This window comes from Varanus komodoensis, unplaced genomic scaffold (assembly GCF_004798865.1).
Source record: "Varanus komodoensis strain SLA01 unplaced genomic scaffold, ASM479886v1 scaffold108, whole genome shotgun sequence".
NCBI classification, from domain to species: Eukaryota; Metazoa; Chordata; class Lepidosauria; order Squamata; family Varanidae; genus Varanus; species Varanus komodoensis.
In genome coordinates this window covers 1,069,074-1,094,968 of record NW_025335307.1, presented here as the reverse complement: position 1 = coordinate 1,094,968, position 25,895 = coordinate 1,069,074, and the positions used below count along the sequence as shown (strand labels likewise).

Genomic DNA, 25,895 nt, shown 5'->3' with positions numbered 1-25,895 from the left:
ATATCAAAGAAGCCACACAAGGGTGAGGCTGTATAATTGCATGCAATGTGGAAAGAGCTTCAGTGACAGGGGAAGTCTTGTGAAACATCAATGAACCCACACTGGGGAGAGCATATAAACACATGCAGTGCAGAAAGAGAGCCAGTCTGGGTCAAATTATTACCATCCATGAAAGAACTGACACTGGGGAGAAGCCATTTAGATGATGGAATGTGGAAAGAGTTTGACAGAGAAGTTCCTATGAAACATCAAAGGGCCCACTCTGGGGATAAGCCATGTAGATTCATGTACTGTGGAAAGAGCTGCAAAGAAAGTCATCTTGCAAACCATCAAAGGACTCACCCTGCAGAAAAATGATAGGGATGCATGGAATAGAAAAAGTGGAATTGGAACTCTTACTATTCATCAAAGAATGCACACAGAGAACCAGCCATATAAATGTATGCAATGTGAAAAAATTCATCCGGAGTCAACATCGTATGATCCACCAAAGAACCCACACCAGGAAAAAAATCATATGGATGCAAGGAATGTGGAAAAAGCTTAACTGAAGGTGGAAATCTTACAAACGGTCAAAGAACCCACATTGGGAAATTGTTATTCAGATGCATAGAGTGTGCAAGGAGCTTCAGTGACAGGGAAGTGTAATAACACATCAAAGAACCCACACTGGGGAATAGCTGCATGAATGCATAGAGGGTGGAAAGCACATCAGCCAGATTCAGCATATTGTGAGTCATTAAAAACTAACATCAGAGAGAAGACATTATCTTCATTGTCATCATTTATTGGATGTTTATCCTATCACATTAACCAATAAGACTGCTTGAGTAGCTCAAATTTTAAGAACATGCAGTAAAAGTACTACTAAAAATAACAAAACTTATGCAGTCCTTGGATAAATTATGGAACCTTTGGTATGTTGAATTGTTAATAGATATGTGCCTTTCATGATGTTCAGAAAATTTCCTTCATGAATAAAAGTATGTATAATAACAGCTTCTGTCTGAGATATCACACTCATTCCCTTCATAAACACTCCTCACTCTCAGATCTTCCTTTCTCTTCTGAGTGTGATATTTCCCAGCTTCCTGGATGCGAACACACAGCCAGGTCAGATCCTAGATTTTCAATCTTGAGATTTATGAAGTTACATTTTAAAGTATCTTTTTTCCTCTTTAAGTTTTTTTTATTGAAAATCCATAAAGAAAAAAAGTTAAAAAGAGGAGACTATCTTGAGGGAGGCTTTTCACTGCATCTCTCACAGGCCCATCAGCAAACCCCACAGCATCCCTTCTTGTGCGGTTGTGACAGCCACCTGGAAAGAGAATTGTGGACTGAAAAGGGGGTGGGATGCTGCCTGAGGGGGTGGGGCACGGGGAAGGGAAGGCAGGGATTGGCTGGATGCCCAGACCACGGTCACCTTCCTTGTCCTACGCCCTGGAAAGTGAATCAGCCAGACAGGTTCCGAGGCCTTACTGACTGCAGCAATATCGAGGAAGAGGCGGCTGTGAAATGGCATCTCCAGCTGTTTGGGGCCATGGGCACATCTGGGAATTTGTGAAGCAGCTGTGAGCATCCCCAGAACCTCTTCTAGGAAGGATGTGACTGGGGAAGCGATGGCTGTTGGGGCGGCTAGCTTGTCCAAGATAAGCTGAAGAAGGGAGGTGGGGACACGTGCCAAGGCCAGGAGGAATATGGGGAGGAATACCAAAGAATGCGTAAATCCATTCCATAAAGCCATAAATCCCGGGGCTCGAGCCCTGGCCGGAGCGCTCCCGGGAGCGGAGGATCGCGCAATCCACCTCCTGCGATGCCTCGCGCGGGGAGCCGGTATCGGACGGGCGCTCTGCCGCCGCAACGCCGGGGGAGGGGGGCTCTCCGCTCTCCCCCCGCCCCCCCTCCACGCTCCCGTCCTGTCCCCCTCTCCCCGCCCGTCCCTTCCCTCTCGCCCGCCTTCCTGTCGCGCCCTCGTTTCTCCAAGCCAGGCGCGACTCCGAGGCCTCTGCCGCCTCTCCGGGCAGCGCAGCGATCCTCGCCGGACACTCCTAGGCCGGAGCGGAAGCGGGCCCCCTGCTGCCCGCCCACCGGAACTGCTTCCCTGGTGAGGATCGGAAAAGCCGCATCCCGCAGTCGGACCTGGATGCGCCCCATTTCTTCCCGCCGTTCACGGGGGTCTCTCGGACTCGAATGGAATCTCGGAGCGCATCCGCCTCCAACAAGTGCGCCATTAAATCGGGAGCGGGGGGGAGCGTCCTTTCTGTCCACCTGGTACAAACAGGGGGATCCAGAGGATCTTAGAAGGGTTGCTCGCTGCTACAAAACTGCTACATAATCCCTGCCGGAATTCAGAGTTCGCCACGAAATATCTAGTCAGCTAGTTCAGATCGTTTTCTGCATGGAGCCAGTCAGAAGGACGCGAGTTGCTTCCTCGGGTTCAAAGCCTTCCCACTGGCGGGATGCAGCAGCTGAGATTCTGATTTCATGAATGTTTTCTCCATTTCCATGTTCAAACAGTTCAAACAGTTCAAACAGTCCAGGACACTGGAAATGTCAATGCACTGCAGTTGGAAATATTCTCATCTTGTCACTTGTACGTCTGGTTGCTTTGCATTATTTGTTCTGTATATTCTGGCCTCAGACTTTCCTTGTCATGTCTGTATCCTGCCATCAATTGCTCTGAGCCAGTGCCCGTGACTAGGAGATCATAAAATGCTCTGTATATGCTCTGAAAACTTGTACTTGAATTTGCATCTTCCTGGTGATAGATTTCCGTTCGCGACTGCTGGTACTGGGGCCTCGATCCATCAAGCAGCAGAGGTTGTAACGTTTGATCTTTCCCACAGACCGAGTGTGTATTTCCTCGAAAATTGAAAACCGACATTCTGCCAGCTTGAGGGTCCCCGAAAAGAAGTGGGGTACTCTAACCCCCAGGGACCCCTCCTCTACACCCTTCCCCTCTTGAGCAAGGCCAGCAGCACGGCATCTGCCATCCCCGCCGCTCCACCTCTTCCCGCCGACCCCCTCCCCCGCCGCTCAACATCTCCCCCGGACCCAATTTCCCCAGCGCCTTTGCATGCCCAGACCAGCTGCCGCCTCTTCCGCTCTCCGTGCGCGGGGGGTGCGCTGGCCTGTTCCCGCCTCGAGCTCCCCCAGCCGCCAGTGCCCGGCGCCGCCACCCAACGCGCCCCCCTCCTGCCCCTTCCCCTCCGTCCGCGGTCGTTCTCCCTCCAGCGCCCCCTGCCAGCGATTCTGCGTGGCCGCGGCAGGAGTCCAGGGCCCCCGCTGCGCCCTTCGTGAAGGACCTGACACACACCTCGGGGCGCCCCCAATCCGTACATATTTGGGGGTAGGGCTAGACGCATCCACGGGGAAGGAGCTACCAGAGGAGAGGAGTCTCGCCGGCCAGGACGCCTCCTTCCCGGCCAGGCAAATGTTCCTGAGGGTCTAGGGCGTGGGAGGGAGAGGCGCTATCGCACCGCCCTGGCTGGGGGCCGTGCGGGCCGGCCTTTCCCATCCTCTTCGGACTGGCACCGGGGCGCGCTTCGGGTCCCAGGCCCTGTGGGTCCCTTATCCAGAGGCTCCCCGAATATTTCTCCAGATCCCCCTTTGGCTCCCCTGGTTTTGTGGCTCGGTTCATGCGGGCGATAAGTCCCGATCTTCCTTGCCGTTTTGGGAGACCTCCCCGTGCAAAACCAGGGGGAATGCGGCGCATCCGGAAGTGCAGGATCCGGATCCGGCTTTTCGTGGTCTCCCGGCAGCGAGACGTGCCTGGGAAGAGAGGGAGGGCGTGAGAAGGGCTGCGGGGGAATCGCGGGGGGGGGGGCGAAGGGGGCCGAGCATGGAAGGGTGTTGGTGGGAGCAGAAGGACAGAGGTTTGTAGCCCACTGGTGCCTGTTCTTCCAATTCCTAAAGCAGGGGAAGGGCATCTAGGGATGAGGTTGGAATCCTTGTTCCCAAAAGGAGACATTCCCAGTCACATGACTCTGGAACCCGCCCAGAGATGGCCTGGTTCATTCTGGGAGATGAAATATGGCTTCCAGCCTCAGTGCTTTTATTATTATTTATTTTTTCGATTTATATCCTGCCTTTTTCCTACAAAGGGCTCAAGGCAGCTTACATTATCTCTCCTCCTCCATCTTCTCCCCACAACAACAACCCTGTGAGGTAGGTTGGGCTGAGAGACTGTGACTGGCCCAAAGTCACCCAGTTGGCTCCATGGCTGAGCGGGGACTCGAACCCAGATCCTCTGAGTCCCAGTCCCAGGCTCTTAACCACTACACCACACTGGCTCTCTTTTGATTTCTCTGCCATACCAGCTTCGCCCTTTCCTGAGACACCCCCCCCCCTTCACCATAATTTGGTTGGTGGGGAGTGTTTGGATGAGACCAGACAGCTGGCAGCCAATTTGGACCTTCTGAACTGGGTCAAGTTTCCACAGAAGCCCTTCTGGAGCTGATTGGCTGGAGAGCAGGGTAGAAATGCAATAAATGAGTGGATTACATATAAAGAAGACACTTTCATGAGTAGCCTTCTTCCCAGGAAGGAGGTGGGAACCCAGGCCCTCCCTGCTGGTTACCTCTGAAATGCCATCTGTCCCACACACAGGCCCCAAGGCAGGCACAGCAAGGTGTCCCTCTGCCTGCATGAGACGGGTGTCCAAGGAGGAGGCGCTCACGGGGGTTACACACTTGAGAACTGCTGGCCTCTCCTGTTTCTGCTCAGATTCAGGGATAATTCTCCACAACCTGGATGCTGTACAGCACCTCCAACCTGTTCCTCAAGTCCCTTTCCCAAAAAAACATGGAATAGGCATGTTGGAAGGGGCCAAGAAGGTGACCGGGTCCAAGTCTCTGCTGTTGGAAGACACGAACTCACCCCATCCCACTTAGATGGCTGTCTCCTTTTGCCTGGAATGTCCCTCGAGTGGAGAGCCCACAACCCCTCTGGAAAACGGGCTGCACTGCTGTGTTGCTCTGACGGTGAGGACTCTTCTGATCTCTAGCCTGAACCTGGCTTGTCGCAACTTGAGCTGATGCTTCCATGACCTGCACTTTGGTACCAGTGAGAGCTCTTGGCATTGCCCTTCGTGCCAGCCTTTGGGGTAACTGCAGGGTGCTATTCTGTCTTCCCTCAGTCTTCTCTTCTGCATGATTCTTGTGATCCTTCTATGGATCCTTTCCAACTATTGTGTGTCTTTCCAAACTCTTGGTGCCAGAACCGGACAAAGAATTCCAGATGATCAAATCACCCAGGGTGTAGAACCACTGACCTAAGAGGACAGACCAGGAGAACTGGGAATGGTCAGCCCTGGGAAGATTGAGCAGGGACATGAAATCCCTCTCCAAGTACCTCACCATCTGTCACAACGAGGAAGGTCAGGGTCTCTTCCCATTGATAACAGTTTGGGACATGGAATAAACAGCTCCGGTAGTGACCACCCAGGTTCAGGCTGGACACCAGGAAAAGCATCCACACTGTCAGGGCAATACACAAGTTGAACCAGCTGCCTGGAGAGGTCCTGAGCTCACCCACAGTAGCAACATTCTAGAACAACCTGGACAGCCATCTGAATGGGATGATGGGAGTTGCTGAAGTGCAACTTGATGAGCACTTGATGGGTCTACTTGGCCCCTTCCAACTCTGCTGTTCTCTGATCCTATGAAACTACTCCGATCCTATGAAAACTCGGTAATATCCTCACAGTGCCTTTTTGCTAATGTGGTGGGATAGATGTACAATATATGGTGATGATCTCTTTTCTCTGGTGTTGGTTTTAACGATTCTCAAAATGTGGACTCTGCCTGAAGTGCTCTGGAGCTGGCTGGAACCTGGGGTCAAGCTAGATGACCCAGGAGACCCCTTCTGACTCGCTCTGTTCCTAGGTTTCTATGCTCCGCACCCTCTAGCATTCGTGTGGCTATTCCTCAGTGTGGGATCTTGGTGTGCCATAAGGCTGCCCCTGTCGCTGAAGCTCTTTCCACACTCCCTGCATCGGAACCACTCCTCTCCAACGCGGCTTGTTTGAACAACCCAGATGCAGGCTAGATATCCGGAAACGCTTCCTCACTGTCAGAGCAATCTGCAGTGCAACTAGCTGCCTGGAGGGGTGGTGGGCTCTCCCGCATTAGAGACAGTCAGAGAGGAACTGGACGGCCATCAGAAGGGATGGAGCAACATGGTGTCGTGCAGGAGCATGGGGTGGGGGATTTACCGCATGGCTGTCATGGCCCCTTCCAACTCTTCTATCCTTTGATTGTAGGGATGCCCACCTCACACGGTCCCTCCATTTGAGGGCCGCTGAGCTGCCATCCTCTCACTCATTACGATGCAGTCTCTTAAACATGAGGTGGGGGTCTGGTTGGACTGGTCATTGGGTTATTTTGGGGGAAGAGACGTCCACAGCTTCTGTGTGGTGCAGAAATGTGGGGGTGCGTGGCCCTCTCTATCCAAGAAGTAGTTCAGGACTCCTATTAGAGGTGTTTGCGAGCTGTCTCCCAATGTACATGCACCACCTGGAGCCGTGACTGGGCCCGCGGCCCCCCAGTAAGCAAAGGACGCTGAGAGACTGGGTCTCTTTGGTCCGTTCCCAGCAGTGCAAGCACTACATGGCACACAAGGTGCTCAGCTCACAAGGAGGGTTCCAACTGGTATCAGCGCCTCTTCAACTGGTCCCCCTGGTTGAGCAGCCTGCTCTCTTCCCTTGCAGGACCCTTTTTAGGGTTGTTATTTTTCTGTACTTTCGGCCCCCTCCTGCTCCGTTGGATTACCCGCCTTGTCAAGCAGCGCATTGACGCTGTGAAAATACAGGCACTTCAGGCCAGAGCCAGGGTGTGGGCTGAAAGCAGCATCCGCTAGCGGCTCGCTGACTCGATGATTCGATTCCCCAAGAAGACCAGTAGGGAATGTGGTAACCCCCCTTATAATCGAACATGCAGCCAGGGCATGCCTCGTCACGGGTAAAAGAAAGCATGATCAGGGTGTCCTGTTCGCGTGAACAAGAACAGGAACCCCAACGAATGTGCACGCTACGCAAGGATGAGAACAAAGCAGGTCACGCTCAAGCATAACCGCCAGTGTCATGCCCTTGTAACCTCGCTTGCTTGCCTTAGCATGGGAAAGGTGCAAAATGTGCAAATGTAACTCAGTGGGATTCCCCATTGTCTGCTGTCATTCAAGCACCTGCATAGCTGTAAAAGAGTATAAAATTAGCTGCATTCGTCTGCCCGGGACCACACTCTCATGAGTGCATGGTCCCTGCCGGCAGGTAAATAAATCTCTCAGTAATTCCAACCAGACTCTGGTCTCCTCTGTAAAATCACCCCACAAGGGAGGCAGTGGGAGTTAGAAAATTTCAATAAGAATAGAGCCCGACAAGCAGTACGTTTACACACTTAGAATTTACATGAGAAACAAAAATGCAGACTTACTGTCCTCGTGGTGAAAGACATGCAATTTTAAACTTATTTTAATTGGAATTGCTTTTGTTTTATTTTCTATTTAAAGTATTATGTCTTCATTATTTTTTTTCTTTTGCTGGTGGCTTGTGTTCTAGTTTGCCAAGAGTCTCCTGGATTCTTTCATGAAGATTTTGACTGGCAGTGCTCCTCATTCCATATTCCATGCATCTATAGGGCCAATCCACAGAGCACATTCTTTGATGTCTTCTAAGACGTCCACGTTCCCGGGTTGGTTCTTTGAAGGTTTGTAAGACATCCACTTTCAGTGAAGCCCTTTCCAGACAGGTTGCATTGAAAAGGCTTATCACAGGTCTCTGTACTGTGATGCTTCATGGGATAATCACTCGTGTAACATCTTTTTTCACCCTGCAAACATTTCTATAGCCCCACCCCATTGATTTTTTTAAGATGTTGACAGTGTCTGAAGATTTTTCCATATTTGATGCACTGATATGGCTTCTTCCCAGTGTGTTCTTTGAAGCTTTCTAAGACTTCCACTTTTAAGTAAAGCTCTTTCAAAATTCTATGCATTTAAAGGGCTTCTAGAAAGTGTGTGTTCTTTGATGGTTTCTAAGAGGACCACGCCGGCTGAAGCTCTTTCCACATTCCATACATTTATAAGGCCTCTCCCCTGTGTGAATTCTTTGATGCCTTCTAAGTGATTGAATCTGGCTGAAGCTTCTTTCACATTCCATGCAGGTATAGGGCCTCACACCAGTGTGGGTTGTTTGATGTTTCCTTAGAGATTGACTCTCACTAAAACTCTTTCCACATTCTATGCATTTAAAGGGCTTCTCCCCAGTATGGATTCTATAATGGCTTGTAAGACTACTACTCCAGCTGAAGCTCTTTCCACATTCCATGCATGTATACGGCCTCACCCCAGTGTGGGTTCTTAGATGCTTTCTCAGACTTTTGCTTTTAGTAAAGCTCTTTCCACATTCCATGCATATATACGGCCTCTCGCCCATGTGCATTCTTTGATGCCTTCTAAGTAATTGAATCTGGCTGAAACTGCTTCCACATTCCAGGCATCTATATGCCCCCTCCCCAGTGTGGGTTGTTTGATGTTTCCTAAGAGAGTGACTCTGGCTGAAGTTTTCTCCACATTCTATGCATTTAAAGGGCTTCTCCCCAGTATGGATTCTATGATGGATTATGAGATAATCACTCCGACTGAAGCTCTTTCCACATTCCATGCAGGTATACGGCCTCGCCCCAGTGTGGATTCTTTGATGTAGTCTAAGACTACCACTTTCGGTATAGCTCTTTCCACAATCCATGCATCTGAATGGCTTCTCCCCAGTATGTGTAGTTTGATGCTTACTAAGAGAATTACCGCAGCTGAAGCTCTTTCCACATTTGAAGCACTTGTATGGCTCCTCACCAGTATGGGTTCTTTGATGCCTTGCAAGGACTACATTTTGCTTGAAGCTCTCTCCACATTTGAAGCATCTATATGGCTTCTCCCCAGTATGGGTTATTTGATGCCTTTTAAGGCTCCCATTTAGTTTGAAGCTCTTTCCACATTCCATGCATGCATAGGGTCTCTCCGTAGTATGGGTTATTTGATGGCTTTGAAGATGACAACTCTGTCTGAAGCTCTTTCCACATTCTGTGCATGTGTACGGCCTCTGCCCAGTGTGGATTCTTTGATGGCAGGTAAGCTGACCACTCCAGTTGAAGCTCTTTCCACATTCCATGCAGGTATAGGGCCTCTCTCCAGTGTGGGTTCTTTGATGTCTTCTAAGGCTTCCATTTTCAGGGTAGTTCTTCCCACATTCAGTGCATCTGTATATTCTCTCACCAGTGTGTGCTGTTTGATGTCTTCTAAGGTGTCCGCTTTGATTGAAGCTCTTTCCACACTCTATGCATTTAAAAGGCTTTTCACCAGTATGGATTCTTTGATGCCTTTTAAGGTTTGCATTGTCATTGAAGCTTTTTCCACATTCCATGCATGTATAGGGCCTCTCCCCCGTGTGGGTGCTTTGATGTTTGGTAAGATGTTGACACTTGCTGAAGCTCTTTCCACATTCCATGCATGTATATGACTTTTCCCCAGTAAGGGTTTCTTGATGTTTAATAAGACTTCCACCAGCACTGCAGCTCTGCCTACTTTCCATAATTCTATATGGCTTCCTGAAAATGTGGAATCCCTGAGGCTCACTAAGGCTTGTCCAGTCTCTGACGCTCTGCCAACATTGAAGCTTCTACGATATTCTGCACATTTAATTCCTCTCTGGGTTTTCTACCCTTTGTGCATTTGGTTCAACTGACTTTCAGTAAGTTGTCACACCCTAACCCTTTCCCCTTCCCCTTCTTTTGCAACCTTCTGGAATTAAGGGTTATAGTTTCCCGGTCCGTGAGAAATGCAGAAGTGTTTCCTCAGGTTCCTCACTCGGTTTCACTTTTCCTTTTTGATCCTATTTGATTTGGAACAGTCTCTTTTCTCAGTTAGTGCTCACTTGATTCTCACTGGAGGACTGTGGAACTGTATCCTTTCCACTGTCTTACCACTCACCTGTTCGAGAAGAAATGGAGAATGAAGATTCTGATAGGAGTTAATGGCTGAAAGAGATGAACCAATTTGAGCTCAAGGCACAGTCAGCATTTTCCTCTCAACATCTCCAATATAATCCCTTTTCCTCTTTCAATGTCCTAGGGAAAAACAGCTTTCTCAAGGACTACATTGACACATAAGTCATACCCCAACACATTCACTGACATATAACTGAGCTCAGTTCCCCCAAGGAGTTTGGCAGTGAGAAGCAAAACTAATTTCCAGGGCTGTGACTTGCACAGAGAGCATTCAGAGCACCCGACCTCAGAGGGAGCAGGTTCCATCCCTCTCATGCAACCACTCTCTGGCTGACTTGTGCCCCATCCAGATCACAAGCTGGATCGGGAGCCTGGTGACCCACTTAAGGGGTTGTCCCGAGGAATGCTCTGGGGTGCAGTGGAAGCTGTGAGGGAGGGGAGAGGTGGCTGGCCAGAAAAGGGGAGGAAACATCTATCCTTCAGCTGCCAGCGCTGCAAAGAAGTGCCATCCATGCAAGGCCTATGGCCCCCTTCAGCTCCAGTGCAGAAGGACACATAACCTTCCCCCGATTCCTGGAGATGAGTTGCCTCTAAAGGGAGCAGAAGCAGGTCAAGGCATTTATTTGGTCTCACTGTGTTTGATCCCCCAGCTTGGAGGCAGAGATACCACCTGGTCAGATGCAGTTCGGGCCTCCCTCACCTGTCTCTACTTTGCACAGTGGAATAAACGTAAGCTATCCCAGGATTCCAATGGCTTCTCCCCAGTGGGAGTTCTATCATGGTACAAATGATGATGGCTGAAGCTGGAGATACTCTCTCATTCCAGGTATTTTTGTCATCTTCGGCCTCCACTTGGAGAAAGACTTCCACGTGCCAAAAACCTCATTCCACTGGTATCGTTTTGATGGGTTTTCTCCCCCAGTGCTTTCTAATACCTACTGATTTCTTGGGATACAATCTCCACAATGAAAGAAAGATCTCAGTTCAAATTCAAGACAAACCATTCAACATCACAGTAGTCCAAGTCTGTGCCCCAACCACTGGTGCGGAAGAGGCTGAAGCTGACCGGTTCTGTGAAGGCCTGCAACACCTTCCAGAATTAAGACCCAAAATGATTCCCTTCTCATCGTGGGGGATTGGAATGCAAAAGGAGGAAGCCAAAAGGTAACCAGAATAACTGGCAAGTTTGGCCTTGGTGTACAAAATGAAGCAGGGCACAGGCTGGTAGAATTTTGTCAAGAGAATACGATGGTCATAGCAAACACTCTTTTCCAACAACCCAAGAGACAACTCTACACATGGACATCACCAGACGGTCAACACAGAAATCAGATTGGCTATGTGCTCTGCAGCCAGAGATGGGGAAGCTCTATCCAGTCAGTAAAAACTAGACCAGGAACTGACTGTGGCTCAGATCATGAGCTTCTGGTTGCAAAATTTAGGCTTAAGTTGAAGAAAGTAGGGAAAAGCACTAGGCCACTCAGGTATTCTTTAAATTATATCCGTGGTGAATATACAGTAGAGGTGACAAATAGATCTAAGGAATTAGATCTGATAGACAGAGTGCCTGAAGAACTATGGACGGAGGTTCGCAACATTGTACAAGAGGTAGCAACTTAAACCATCCCAAAGAAAAAAAATACAAGAAAGCAAAATGGCTGTCTGAAGCTTTACAAATAGCTGAGGAAAGAAGGGAAGTGAAAGGAAAGGGAGAAAAGGAAAGATACACCAAACTGAATGCAGAATTCCAGTGAATAGTTAGAAGAGACAAGAATGCCTTCTTAAATGAACAGTGCAAAGAAATAGAAGAAAACAATAGAAAAGGGTGGACCAGAGATCTCTTCAAGAAAATTGGAGATATGAAGGGAATGTTTCATGCAAAGATGGGCATGATAAAGGACCAAAATGGCAGGGAACTAAAAGAGGCAGATGAGATTAAGAAGAGGTGGCAAGATTACACAGAGGAACTATACAAAGAGGAGCTTAACGTCCCTGATAAACATGATGGGGTGGTCACTGACCTCGAGCCAAACATCCTGGAATGTGAAGTCAAATGGGCCTAAGGAAGTCTGAGCAGCAACAAAGCTAGTGGAGGAGACAGTTTTCCAGCTGAGCTATTCAAAATCCAGAAAGATGATGCAGTAAAAGTGCTCCACTCAATATGCCACAAATTTGGAAAACTCAACACTGGCCACAAGATTGGAAAAGGTCAGTTTACATTCCAATCCCAAAGAAGGGCAATGCCAAAGAATGCTCAAACTACTGCACCATTGCACTCATTTCACATGCTAGCAAAGCTATGCTCGAAATCCTACAAGCTAGGCTCCAGCAGTATGTGGACCAAAAACTACCAGAAGTACAGACAGGATTTCAAAGAGGCAGAGGAACTAGAGATCAAATTTTCATCATACTCTGGATCATGGGGAAAGCTAGGGAGTTCCAGAAAAATGTCTACTTTTACTTCCTTGACTATGCTAAAACCTTTGATTGTGTGGATCACAGCAAATTGTGGCAAGTTCTTAAAGGGATGGGAGCACCAGACCATCTTATTTGTCTCTTGAGAAACCTATGTGCGGGTCAAGAAGCAACAGTGAGAACTGGACACAGATCCACGGATGGGTTCAAAATTAGGAAAGGAATTCAGCAAGGCTGTTGCCCTGCCTATTTAACTTATATGCGGAGCACATCATGAGAGAGACAGGGCTGGATGAATCACCAGCTGGAATTAAGATTGCTGGGACAAGTATCAACAACCTCAGATATGCAGATGATATGACTCAAATGGCAGAAAGTGAAGAGGAACTAAAGAGCCTCTTGATTTGGGTGAAGGATGAGAGCGCAAAACTTGGCTTGAAACTCAACATTAAGAAAACAAAGATCATGTCATCCAGTTCTCCTACTTCCTGGGAAATAGATTGGGAAGAAATAGAGGGAGTGACAGATTTTATTTTCCTGGCCTCCAAGATTATCGCAGACGTGTACTGCAGCCAATAAATTAAAAGACGCTTACTCCTGGGAAGGAAAGCTATGGCAAATATTGATAGAATACTAAAAAGCAAAGACATCATCCTGCCGACAAAAGTGCTTACACTGAAGGCTATGGTTTTTCCAGTTGCAATGTATGGCTGTGAAAGCTGGACCATAAGGAAGGCTGAGCACTGAGCACCTTTCATTTGTGGTGCCGGAGAAGAGTCTTGCGAGTCCCTTGGACTGCAAGGCGATCAAACCAGTCGGTCCTAGAGGAGATCAACCCTGACTGCTCTTTAGAAGGCCAGATCCTGAAGATGAAACTCAAATACTTTGGCCACCTAATGAGAAGGAGGGACTCCCTGGAGAAGAGCCTAATGCTGGGAACAACAGATGGCAAAAGAAGAAGGGGATGGCAGAGGATGAGGTGGCTGGATGGAGTCACTGGGGCAGTGGGTGTGAGCTTGGGTGGACTCCGGGGGATGGTGGAGAAGAGGAAGGCCTGGAGGAATGTTGTCCTTGGGGTCGTGATGGGTCAGATATCACTTTGTGACTAACAACAACAACAACAACAACTGATTTCCTGATCAACATTCCTCTGGTTAGATTATTAATCTACTCAAGGGATACCTAAGACTTGTCCACTTTTAGCGCACAATGAACCCATTCCCCGGCCTGCTGTTCCTTTTCCCTTTTTCTTTACCTGCTCTGTGTCACACTTCCTCTTTTTCCTGCAGGCTTTTAAATTCTCTCTCTGCACTTGATGCTCCCTCTTGATGCTGACAATGCCGAAGGATGCTCAAGGATCTCCCTCTCCTGCAAACCACCTGCATAAGAACAAAGGCAAGGCAGAAATGTTGCCAGGAGGGGGCAGCCGATCCCACTCCAAAATCCTCAGAATCCAGCTGCCTCTGCTTCAGCCCCTGGAGTGCCAACCCTTTCCCACTGCATGAGGGGAGTAGAGAATCCTTTTCAGTTGTCTGAGTGTAGCTGGGATTTCAGCCTGGATTTATGGAGATTTCGCCAGGCGGTGCACCATGTCCTGAAATGAAGCAGAAGTAACGCCAATTGCGTTCTCCTCAGAGTAAAGTATAGGGGAAGGCAAGAGAGAAAGACCAGCGTCCTGCCACCACTGGGATCGGCACCCATGGGAAGGCCCATGCCCAGCTCATCGACCTTTCTCCCTCCTGGGAGACCCACCACGGGTGGCCATCTTTTATAAACCCAAAGGTGAGAGCAAGCCCTGGGGTGAGCCAAGCGAAGCCAGAGGCAGGTGGGACGAGGCTGGCAGCGTCCCTGGGCAGCTCCCATGGGTGCCGGTGCAATGCACATGTGAGGGACCGTTCCTCCAAACTCCGGAGAGATGTGCAGGGAGGGGGTGGTGTCGCCCCTCTGCAGAAGGGGATGGAGTGCGGATGCCTCCGCCTTGCTGGATTGAGGCCGAGTGAAATGGCGGTCTCTCAGCCTTCCTCCCGGGTCTTCCCAGATCCCCAACACCACTGCAACGGGGGGGGGGGCGTTCCATTTGTCCCTCCCCCTCCTCTCCCTTCCAACCCACAAACCCCGGAACCCTGAGCTGATCCCCATTGTGTGACCGGGATGCACTGGGCCTCCTTGCACTGTGGCCCTAGGAAGCTCGGACCCAGATCGGGGTCCCACTGCGGGTGGGGTGGTGAGGAGAAAGGTGGGAACCAGGCCACTTCCTGGCCCCGCCCGTTGTTCTGTTTCCCCGCCGGCCGGGCTTCAGGGGGGCACACACGCCCCTTCCGTTTCTTCTCCATAATAACTTAGCGGGGGGGGGGTAGGTGGTGGCGGTATGCAAGACCCACAATCCAGGGAGTTTCCCGGCCGACTGGGGAGAGTGGGACTCGAACTCGGCACCCGCCGCCGTGCCAGGCGAGGAACGGCCAGCCCGGCCTCTCCCGGCTCGGCCCGACGTAGCGCACCGGTCCCACCCGCGCGCATGTGGGGCGCCGCCATCACGCCCCGCGGCACTGGAACCGGCAAGGAGCTAAAGAGGGGCAGAAGCGGCCCCCCTCCTCCCGCTCAGCGCCCCCCCCCCACACCCAGCTGCTGCGGAAGAGCATCCCGGGACTCGAGCCCTGGCCAGAGCGCTCCCGGGAGCGAAGCATCGCGCAATGCATGCCCAGCGACTCCTCGTGCAGGGAGCCGGGATCGGGCGGGCGCTCTGCCGCCGCAACTCCGGGAGAGGGGGGCTCTCCGCTCTCCCCCCGCCCCCCCCTCCACGCTTGCCGTCCTGTCCCCCGCCCGCCCCTTCCTTCTCGCTCACCTTCCTGTTTCTGGGACCCAGGTGATTCTCTGAGGCCTCTCCCGCCCCTCCGCCGCCTCTCCGGGCAGCGCAGCGCTCCTCACTAGACACTCCTGGGCTGGAGCGGAAACGAAGCGACCCCCCCTGCTGCCCGCCCACTGGAACTGCTTCCCTGGCGAGGATCGGAAAGCCGGATCCCGGAGTCGCAGCTGGATGCGTCGCTTTTCACCTGGCCGCGCACGGGGTGGTCTCTCGGACTCGATTGGAATCTCGTAGCGCATCCGCCTCCAGCTAGTGCGCCGTAATATCACGGGGGGAGAGGGGGCGTCGTTTCTGTCCACATGGTACCAAGCGGGGCATCCAGAGGAACCTAGATTGGGACTCAAGATGGTAGGCTGCTACAAAGCTGCTGCATAATCTCTGCCGGAATCCAGAGTTCGCCAAGGAATCCCTGGTTAGCTGGCCCAGGGCGCTTTCTGCCTGGAGCCGGTCAGAAGGACGCGAGTTGCTTCCTCGGGTTCAAAGCCTTCCCACTGGCGGGATGCATCCGCTGAGATTCTGATTTCATGAATGCTTTCTCCATTTCCATGTTCAAACAGTCCAGGACACTGGAAATGTCAATGCACTGCAGTTGGAAATATTGTCGTCTTGTCACTTGTACGTCCGGTTGCTTTCCATTCTTTGTTCTGTATATTCTGGCCTCAGACTTTCCTTGTCATGTCTGCATCCTGCCATCAATTGCTTTGAGCCAGTGCCCGTGACTAGAAGATCACAAAATGCTCTGTACATGCTCTGAAAACTTGTACTTGAGTTTGCCTCTGCCTGGTAATATATTACCGTTCGTGACTGCCGGTACTGGGGCATTGATCCATAAAGCAGCAAGGGTTGAAACGGTTGATCTTTCCCACGAACCAAGAGTGTACTTCCTCGCAAATTGAAAACCGAGTCTCTGCCAGCTTGAGGGTCCCTGAAAATAAGTGTGGCGCTCTAACCCCCAGGGAACCATCCTCTGCACCCTTCCCTTCTTAAGCAAGGCCAGCAGCACGGCATCTGCAATCCCCTGCAGCTCCGCTTCTCCCCACCGTCCCCCTCGTCTCCCCCGTACCCAATTTCCCCAGCGCCTATCCATGCCCAGATCAGCTGTCGTCTCTTCCGCTCTCCCTGCGCGCGGGGAGCGCTGGCCCGTTCCCGCTTAGTGCTTCCCCAGCCTCCAGTTCCCGGCGCCGCCACCCAACTCGCCCCCCTCCAGAGCCTTCCCCTCCGTCCGCGGTGGCTCTCCCCCCCAGCGCTCCCTGCCGGCGAATATTCGTGGGCCGCGTCCGGAGTCGCTGGCCCTCGCTGCGCCATTCATTAAGAGCCTGACACACACCTCGTGGCGTCCCCGATCCGTACATATTTGGGGGTGGGGCTAGACGCATCCACGAGGAAGGAGCTACCAGAGGAGAGGAGTCTCGCCAGCCAGGACGCCTCCTTCCTGGCCAGGCAAATGTTCCTGAGGGTCTAGGGCGGGGAGCCGGGGAGGCGGTCTCCCACCGCCCAGGCTGGGGGCCGTGCGGGCTGGCCTTTCCCATCCTCTTCGGACTGGCATCGGGGCGCGCTTGGGCTCCCAGCCTCGGTGGGTCGCTTCCCCCTCAGAGACTCCCCGAATATTTCTCTGGATCCCCCTTTGGCACCCCTGGTTTTCTGGTTCGGTTCATGCGGACGATCCGCCCCGATCTACCTTGCGCTTTTGGGAGGCCTCCCCGTGCAAAACCAGGGGAATGCAGTGCATCCAGACGTGCAGGATCCGGGATCCGGATTTTCGTGGTCTCCCGGCAGCGAGATGGGCCTAGGAAGAGGGGGAGGGAAGGGGTGTGCGGAATTGGGGTCGAAGGATGTCGAGCATGGAAAGATGTGGGTGGGAGCAGAAGGACATGGGTGGGTCCCCACCTTCCGCTTGGCGTCACAGTGGGGAGAGCGCCGCAGTCTGATCCAGTCTCCCCGGCTTGCGTAACATGGTCTTCTCCCTCTGGAGCGCTCCCCGTAGAGGACTTGAGTGCCAGGATATTCTGGGTCACGGTGCGGGGGAGCGAGTCCTGCTTGGGGCTGGAGCAGGGAGCTCCTTCCCCTCAGGAGCTCCTGGTGGGCTCTGGGTGGTGGGGCAGGATGGGGGTCGCAGGGCAGGCGCGGATTGCGATTCTGCAATTCAAGAAGGTGTTAATGCGATACTGCAGGAACACAACCAATCTGGGAAAACCATCAAGGATAACTCTTGGATACAAGAGTCTCATCAGATATACTGATATCAAGGGTATTAACGTTAAATTACTTTAATTAGTTCTGATATTAAAATTGTTCAGGTCCCCAGAACTTGCTGGCTTAGATCGTTCCATCTTGTTTACAGATGATTATAGGCAGAATAATTTCTCTGCACGGGTTTCCCCTGACTGGACTCACATCAGCCCCGGATTCCAAAAGAAGTTTGTAGCCCAATGGTGCCTGTTCCCCCAATTCCTAAAGCAGACGAAGGGCATCCAGGGATGGAGTCGGAGTCCTTGGTCTTAGTGGGAGACATTCCAAGCCACACGACTCTGGAACCAGCCCAGAGAGAAACCTGGGAGATGAAAGGTGGCTTCCCGTTTCTTCTGTGTTTGTGATTTCTCTGCCATGCGAGCTTCACTTCTCTTTCTTGACACGCCTCCCCCCACCACGTTTCACCCTAATTTGGTTGGTGGGGAGTGTTTGGATGAGACCAGACAGCTGGTAGCCAACTTGGACCTTCTGAACTGGGTCACATTTCCAAAGCAGCCCTTCTGGGAGCTAACTGGCTGGAGAGCTGGGTAGAAATGCAATAAGCGAGTGAATTACATATATAGAAGTAATTTCTACAAGCTTTCATCTCTTCAGCCCGAATAGAGATACTCTCATCTGGCACTTGCAGCACGGCCTTGATGGGTTGGTCGTTCTTCTGTGGCTCTGAGCATCATGACCCCCACCCCCCCATCACCAGACACACTTCCTAATTGGTCCCCCACCCCCTTTTTGGGCCCCTTTCCCCCCTGGGCCCCATTCTAGGACCCCCTGGATCCCATTTTTGGTAGTGGGCGCACAGACACTACTGCAGCCCTGACTTCGGGGCTCACTTGGCAGAGGCGGAGGCACTCCGCGCTTTGGGTGCAGTTCGAGAGACCGCGCCGTCCAGAAAAGTAGGTTGCTTACCTGTAACTGATGTTCTTCAAATGGCCATCTGTGCAGTCACACATGTGGGTGCTGTGCCTGCGCAGTGCCTGTGGCCGGAAGATTGATGGCTAACGGTTTTGGCAGGAAAAACTCTGCTCCCCTCCCCTCTAGCAGTATATATGGGGCGGAGTGTCCGCCATTTCCCAGTCCTTGATAGACCGGACGGAAAAAATTGCACTAATGAAAAAGAACTATGTCGGTATCGCCAAGTTCAAAAAATACTGCATAGGTACCGAGGACAGGAATAACATGGCACCGAAAAAAACCCACCACCCAGTGACACCGAGCGGGGCCGGCAGGTGGGTTGTGTGACTGCACAGATGGCCACTCGAAGAGCATCAGTTACAGGTAAGCAACCTGCTTTTCTTCGCGAATGTGCATGGGGTGGCCCATGTAGCTGCTCTGCAGACAGCGTCAGTCGGAGCTCCAGATGCGAAGGCAGAAGAAGCAGCCACAGGTCCAATAGAATGCCCCTTCAGGAGCGTAGGTATGTCCAACTTAGCTAAATGATAAGAGAGAATAATGGTTTGTACTATACACTTAGAAAGTCTCTGAGGGGTGACTGGAGAACCCTGATTGTATTGAGAATATTTCACAAAGAGCTTGTTGGAGTGCCGAATAGACTCAGTCCTTGATCTATAGAAGGCAAGGCAGCGCCGTACATCAAGGGTGTGTAATGACCTCTCAATCGGATTCAACAGAGATGGAAAGAAGGCAGGTAAAACAATTTCCTGGTCCATGTGGAAGGAGGTAGCCACTTTGGGAGGAAAGGCTTCATCCATTCGTGGAACTACCTTCTTGTGAAAGTTCAAATATGGAGGGTCCACCCTAAGGGCACAGAGCTCACTAACTCTCTGGGCTGATGTAACTGCTACAAGAAATGCAGTTTTCCAAGAGACAAGACGGAGATCAATTGTTGCCAAAGGTTTGAAAGGAGGCCTTGTTAGTGCTTGTAACACCACTGAATGACTCCAAGTGGGCATAAGCGGTCTGACTGCCGGATGAAGGCTATGTAGCCCCTTAAGGAATCTGTTTATTAGCGGTTGAGAGAAAATGGAGAAACCTTGGATAGTACCCCAGTAATAGGAAATAGCCGCCGTGTACACTTTTATGGAGGATGGCTTTGGTCCAGACTGGTGGAGTTCAAACAGGAACTGGAGAATATGATCTATGGATGCCGAATGCAGGAGAAACAATCGTGATTCAGCAAAGATAGAGAATCTACACCTCTTACCCGCATATGATTTCCGGGTGGACGGCCTCAGCGCAGAATCGAGAATGTGTTAGATGTCCGGGTGAAGAACTGTCAGAGCCGAGGAAATGGCCATTGGAACCGAAGACGTGGAGAAGGCAGGCGGGTGCAAAGCATGGTGTAGAATGTCAGATTCGGGGGCAGGATTCATAGAGACAGTGGACGACGTCGATACCATGTCGAAACGGACCGCTATCGAATTTGCCAGGCCGTCAACCTAAGTGATGTCAGATCTGGGTGGCGAATTGTGCCTTCTCTCCTGGTAATGAGAGACGGAATGGATGGAAGGTGAAGGTATTCTTCTTGAGAGATGTGAAGGAGTGTCGAAAACCATGCTTGGCATGGCCACCATGGAGTTATCAATATTCCTGTGGCTGCGTTGTGGATTATCTTCGAAATCACTCTCATAATGAGGGGGATCAGGGCAAAAGTGTAAAAGTGAACATTGTTCCACGGGATCATAAAGGCATCTCCGGATGACCCCTGTCTGATTCCAACTCTCGAACAAAAAACCTCGGAAACCCAGTTCCTCCGGGTAGTGAATAGGTCTATGTCTGGAAGACCCCAGTGCTGGAAAAGGTGGTCGCATGTCCAGCAATCCAGTTCCCATTCGTGGGATGTGGACATGTGTCTGCTTAGGAAATCAGCTTCCACATTGTCCGTACCGGCAAGGTGCACCGCAATCGGGGAGATGTCTCTCTGGATGCACCACTCCCAGATTTGTATCGCTAGCCATGCTAATGTTGGCGACTTCGTTCCTCCTTGCTTGTTCAGATAAAAGACTGTAGCGATGTTGTCCGAGGTTATCTGAATGACTCGATGGCGAAGAACGTCCTTGAAGGACTGAAGAGCCTTGTAAACTGCTAGAAGTTCCAGGAAGTTGATATGATTCCTGGACTCTTGTTGATTCCAAACACCCTGAGTGCATAGGCCTGAGCATAGTGCTCCCCAGCCGAGCAGCAATGCATCGGTACCGGGAGTCGCCATCAGGCGTCGCGGTTGGAAAGGGACCCCGATATTCAGGTTGTCTGGCACTGTCCACCATATGAGAGATTGAAGAACTGAGGACAGAAGTCGAATCAGCCTTGTGGGCAAATCCCTTTGCGGCCGATAAACCTTGTTGAAGAAAAGTTGGAGGGGCCGAAGCCGAAGCCTGGCATACGGAATGACTGCAATGGATGCAGCCATATGCCCTAGCAGCCTTTGGACAGAGCGTGCAGGAACAATTTTGTCTCTTCGAATTCGATGGATGTGTCGAGCGAGGGTGCATTGTCTGTCCCGGGGGTGGAATGCCTTCGCTACCATAGAATCCAGATGAGCTCTGATGAAATGGATCACCTGCACAGGATTTCTCGCGGTTAATACAAAGTTCGAGATCCCGTAGCAGGGAGCAGGTAACGTTTATAGCGGAACACAGTGCTTCTCCGGTTTGAGAAACCAACAACCAGTCATCAAGGTAGGGGTATATCTGGACCCTGCGAAGTCGTAGGTGCGCGCAGACAGGGGCCATACACTTCGTAAAAACCCTTGGGGCAGTGGCCAGTCCAAATGGAAGCACCGTGAATTCGTAGATTTCAGACGCAACAGCAAAACGGAGGAAACGCCTATGACATGGATAGATCGAAATATGAAAATAGGCGTCCCTCAGGTCCAGTGAGGTGAACCAATCCTCCCTCCTCAGCAGCGGTAAGATATTTTGAAGAGTGGTCATCCGAAATTTCTTTGGGGTTATGAATTTGTTAATATCTCTTAGGTTCAATATTGGTCAGAGACCCCCGTCCCGTTTCGGGACCGTAAAATATCTGAAATAGAATCCGTGGAGTCCTTCTGTTAGAGATAAGCAATGAATGGCTCCCTTGGAAAGGAGTTGGCGAACCTCTTCCAGCAACACCAGTGAGCTTGGAGTAAACCGGATGGGAATTGATGGAGGAATGACATCGAATTCTATTTGATATCCATGCTGAATGATGGATAACACCCAACGATCAGATGTAATGGACTCCCAAATGGGAAGCCAACTTTTCAGCCGGTCCCCGAATGAGAGGGGGAAGGGTGAGGTTGGGAGGAGAGGAAGGGTTTGCCCGCTCCATCAGCACTGGTGTTTATCCCCATCAAAGTGACTGCGGCTTTGCTGGAAGCTCTGGGACGGTTGCTGCCTACGACGTTGTTGGCATTGATGTGGTTGCTGTTGAGGCTGGTATTGTTGGCGGTATTGCGGACGGGTCCATGACCACTTACGTTGAGGCTGGGACTATAGTTCCATACTACGGGCCGTCATCCTCGATTTGTGGATTTTCTTTAATTTGCTGTCGGTCTTCTGGAAAGTTGCAATTATGCAACCAGGCGTGCCCGCGGAGAGAAATGGCACCAACGAGAGACCTCAAGTCCGTATCCACATGGTGCCTGGCTGTAGAGAGCTGCTGCACTGCCACTTGCATAGCATCTTTTACGAAAACCCTCGCCAACTAGCCTTGATTGTCTGGGAAGGCGGCAATGATGTTATCTAGGCACTGCATGAGAAAGTATTGATACCGCACCAAAGTCGCCTCGTAATTTGAGATTCGTAAGCTGAGCCCAGAGGCCGCATAGACCCGGTGTGCGAGGGAGTCGACTTTCCTTCCCTCCTTATCATGAGGCCTCCCGGCCCTGAGAAGACTCCACCACAACCAAGTTCTGCTTGGGGTGGCAGAGGAGGAACGGAATATCCCCCTCCCGAACCCGGTACATGGCTTCATATCTTCGTGAAGTTGGTTGTGGATGAGCCAGGAGGTCCCATGGTTGGGTCATCGCCTGTCGTATTATTATTATTATTTTATTATTATAACATTTCTATGCCGCCCCTTGCCGAAGCTTCGGGGCGGCTTACAACACAATAAAATACATTGAAATACAATAGAACATAATAAATTACCATTAAATACAAAAATACAAAAAATACACTGAGTTTCAAACATAATAATATAAAATTAAAAATAACAGTATAAAATAAGTAAATAAATAATATAGGAGGAGAAAAGAGAAGGAAGAAGTTGCCCTGGCCAGATCATATATTTTAAAAATTAAAATGATGTTTAAATAAAAAGGTCTTTACCTGTCGCTGAAAAACCAGTAACGACGGTGCCAGGTGGAACTCTTTGAGGAGTGAATTCCATAGGTGGGGTGCCACCACAGAGAAAGCGCTCCTCCGAGTACTTACTCTCCTAATTTCTTTCATGGAGGGTTCCCGGAGAAGGGACTCTCCCGCAGATCTCAAAGGGCGGTCGGGCATATACGGACGTAAGCGCTCGTTCAGGTAGCCAGGACCCAAGCCGTTTAGGGCTTTGTAGGTCATAATCAACACCTTGAATTGGGCCCGGGCTTCAATGGGAAGCCAGTGAAGCTGATGGAGGACTGGAGTCATGTGAGCATAACGCCCCGTCCCCGTCAGCAACCTGGCAGCTCTATTTTGCACCAATTGAAGTGTTCGGACCGTCTTCAGGGGAAGCCCCACGTAAAGCGCGTTACAGAAGTCTAGGCGGGAAGTCACCAGCGTGTGTGTCACCATCGCCAGGCAGTCGTACTCCAGGTAGGGGCGTAGCTGATTAATCAGCCGAAGCTGAAGGAAGGCGCTCCTCGCCACCGCTGTCACCTGAGCTTCCAAAGAAAGCTCCGGGTCGAGGAGTACTCCTAAGCTGTGGATCTTGTTCCTAAGAGGGAGTGTTGCACCATTCAGGACCAGGTCAAATCCACCCTCTCCAAAACCCAATCCGCCAACCAACAGGACCTGGATTGTTTGCCCCTGACCACATTGTAAAAGCGGTCGGTACTGGGTCCTGGTTGGTGGTGGGCTTCAATCTCAAGTGACCTTACCAGCCTGGACATCAGTTCAGCAAAAGAGATGTGCGGCTCTTCAGGCGATCTGGAGCCTTGCGAAGTAACCGCAGCATCTGGTGAAGTCGAGTCTACCTCTGACTCATCTGAGTCCATCCAATAGGGAGGTGGGACGCTGGAGGAGGAATCTCCTGGCGACTCTGATCTGCCGCTCTCTCTAGATGGTGCCCTCGGGGCCTCTCTCGGTGTGGAGTGAAAACGATCCTGAGGAGCTGGCGGAGAAGATTGGCCTCTGGGTACTGGGCAGTAGCTGACAGATTGGTATTCTTCCTGTCTCGGAACAGAGGAGTACCAGGACTGGTACCAGTCATCGGATCGGGCATCCGAAGAACGAATCTTGCGGCTTCTCAAAGGAGACATGCCAGTGTCGGTATCCAGATGAACAGGCGACAGAGGTGTTGGAGACCGAGTCCTCGGTGGCGAATCTCTTATTTCGTCATCCGAAATCGAGCTGTGTTGTGGATCCTGGAGGAGTTCGGATCCCATCCGGCACGGGGAGCCTGGCGGAGTGACCCTCATAGCCTCCTGGATGGCCGGGACCGAGGGGGTTGGTACCACGACCGGAGTCGGGATCGAGGAGGCCGCTGAACCCGAGTGCCAATGCTTAGAATGCTCGGGGTTCTTCGGTTTTTTAATCGGCTTTCCGGTTTTACCCTTTCTGGCCTTCTTGTGCACAGGCAACTTTTCCGGGTCGCTGTGCTTCCTCTTTTCCTTTTGTTTCCTTGGTAGGGAAACAGGCTGATCGCCCATGCTAGGAGCACCTTTGTCGGAAGGGCGCGAGGGCGGAGCAGTGGAGGAAGAGGCTGGGTGTTGCGGCGGATCGACCTAAGTCAAACGGCCTTTGGGTGGAGCCACAGTTGCGGGAGGCTTAGCCACCAGCCGGTCCGATTGGAGGAGAGCCTGGTCCCACAGGAGTTTGCGGAGGCGGTTCTTCCGATCCTTCCTCGCCTGTTTGGAGAAGACCAAACAGTAGCCGCATTTATCTGTCCTGTGCCCTTCCCCCAGGCAAAGGAGGCACAGGTCGTGCAGGGCCGCAGCGGGCATTTTAGAGCCACGCTTTCCTCACTTGCAGAACGCCGCCCGTTGCACCACTGAAGAAGTAGAAAAGAAGAAGATAGTATAGACGGAGTAGATAATATTTTTGGTAATTTTTTTTTTTTTTAGGAACAAGAGAGAAAGAAAAAATGAAGAAACTAACTGAAATACTAATGAGTAATACAAACGAGGGAATACTAACTTGGTAAGAGAAAAGGAGAAAATTCAACAACCTATGGAATTCACTCCCCAAAGAGGTCCGCCTGGCACAGTCATTACTGGTTTTTCGGGGCCAGGTAAAGACCTTTTTATTTAAACATCATTTTAATTGTTAAAACTGTTTAAATATATGATCTGGCCAGGGCAACTTCTTCTTCCTTCTCTTTTCTCCTCCTATATTCTTTATTTACTTATTTTATACTGTTAATTTTAATTTTATATTATTATGTTTGTATCTCAGTGTACTTTTTGTATTTTTGTATTTAATGGTAATTTATTATGTTCTATTGTATTTCAATGTATTTTATTGTGTTGTAAGCCGCCCCGAGGCTTCGGCAAGGGGCGGCATAGAAATGTTGTTATAATAATAACAACAACAACAACAACAACAACAAGCGAGAGGAGGTAAGTAACGATCTAAGCAAGAGCGAAGCGGCACGAGGCACAACGAACGGAGGTCGCAAAGACTGGAAAATGGCAGAAACTCCGCTCCATATATACTGCTAGGGGGAAGGGGAGCGGAGATTTTCCTGCCAAAACCGTTAGCTATCATCTTTATTTATTTATTTATTTATTTTATTTTATTTATTAAAACATTTCTATGCCGCCCCTTGCCGAGGCCTCGGGGCGGCTTACAACATCAAATAAAATACAAAATACATTAAAACAATAACAATTAAAATGTATACAGTAAAATAAAATAAGCCGCCCTGGCCGAATAAAATTCAATAATATTAACATTTAATATCTTCCGGCCGCAGGCACTGCACAGGCGCAGTACCCACATGTGTGATGCACAGAGGCCACGACGAAGAACAACCGAAACGCGGCGCATCCAGCGGCGATTCGCGATCCGGCTTTTCCGGCCCTCCCGCGGGAAGCAGTTCCGGAGTGGGCGGGCAGCAGGGTCTCGCGTCGCTTCCGCTCCGGGTCTGGAGAGCGCGAGGGGAGCGCGGCGCTGCCTGGAAGAGCTGGAAAGGTGTGAGGGGAGCCCCGCGGACGCCCCGGCCTGGTGGTCCCGGCAGCGAGACGGGCTCGGAGAATGTTAAGGTGGGCTTGTGGGGGG

General features: G+C 50.9%; 2 protein-coding genes across 3 annotated transcripts in view; both read right to left on the bottom strand.

The window, feature by feature from the left end:
- The window catches only part of LOC123018031 (zinc finger protein 850-like), a 50,937-nt gene extending 41,354 nt beyond the window's left edge, over positions 1-9,583 (bottom strand). The window contains exon 1 of the mRNA XM_044419764.1: positions 8,074-9,583. Within this exon, the coding sequence (XP_044275699.1) occupies positions 8,074-9,583 (1,510 nt within the window). The remainder of the gene's footprint in view (positions 1-8,073) is intronic.
- Positions 9,584-9,921: 338 nt separating this feature from the next.
- The window catches only part of LOC123018033 (oocyte zinc finger protein XlCOF6-like), a 31,919-nt gene continuing 15,945 nt past the window's right edge, over positions 9,922-25,895 (bottom strand). Inside the window, exon 2 of one of the 2 annotated variants that reach the window (XM_044419769.1) lies at positions 9,922-9,981. In XM_044419769.1, coding sequence (XP_044275704.1) covers positions 9,971-9,981 — 11 coding nt within the window. In that variant the 3' untranslated portion in view covers positions 9,922-9,970. The remainder of the gene's footprint in view (positions 9,982-25,895) is intronic. The other variant, XM_044419768.1, reaches the window with a different exon arrangement.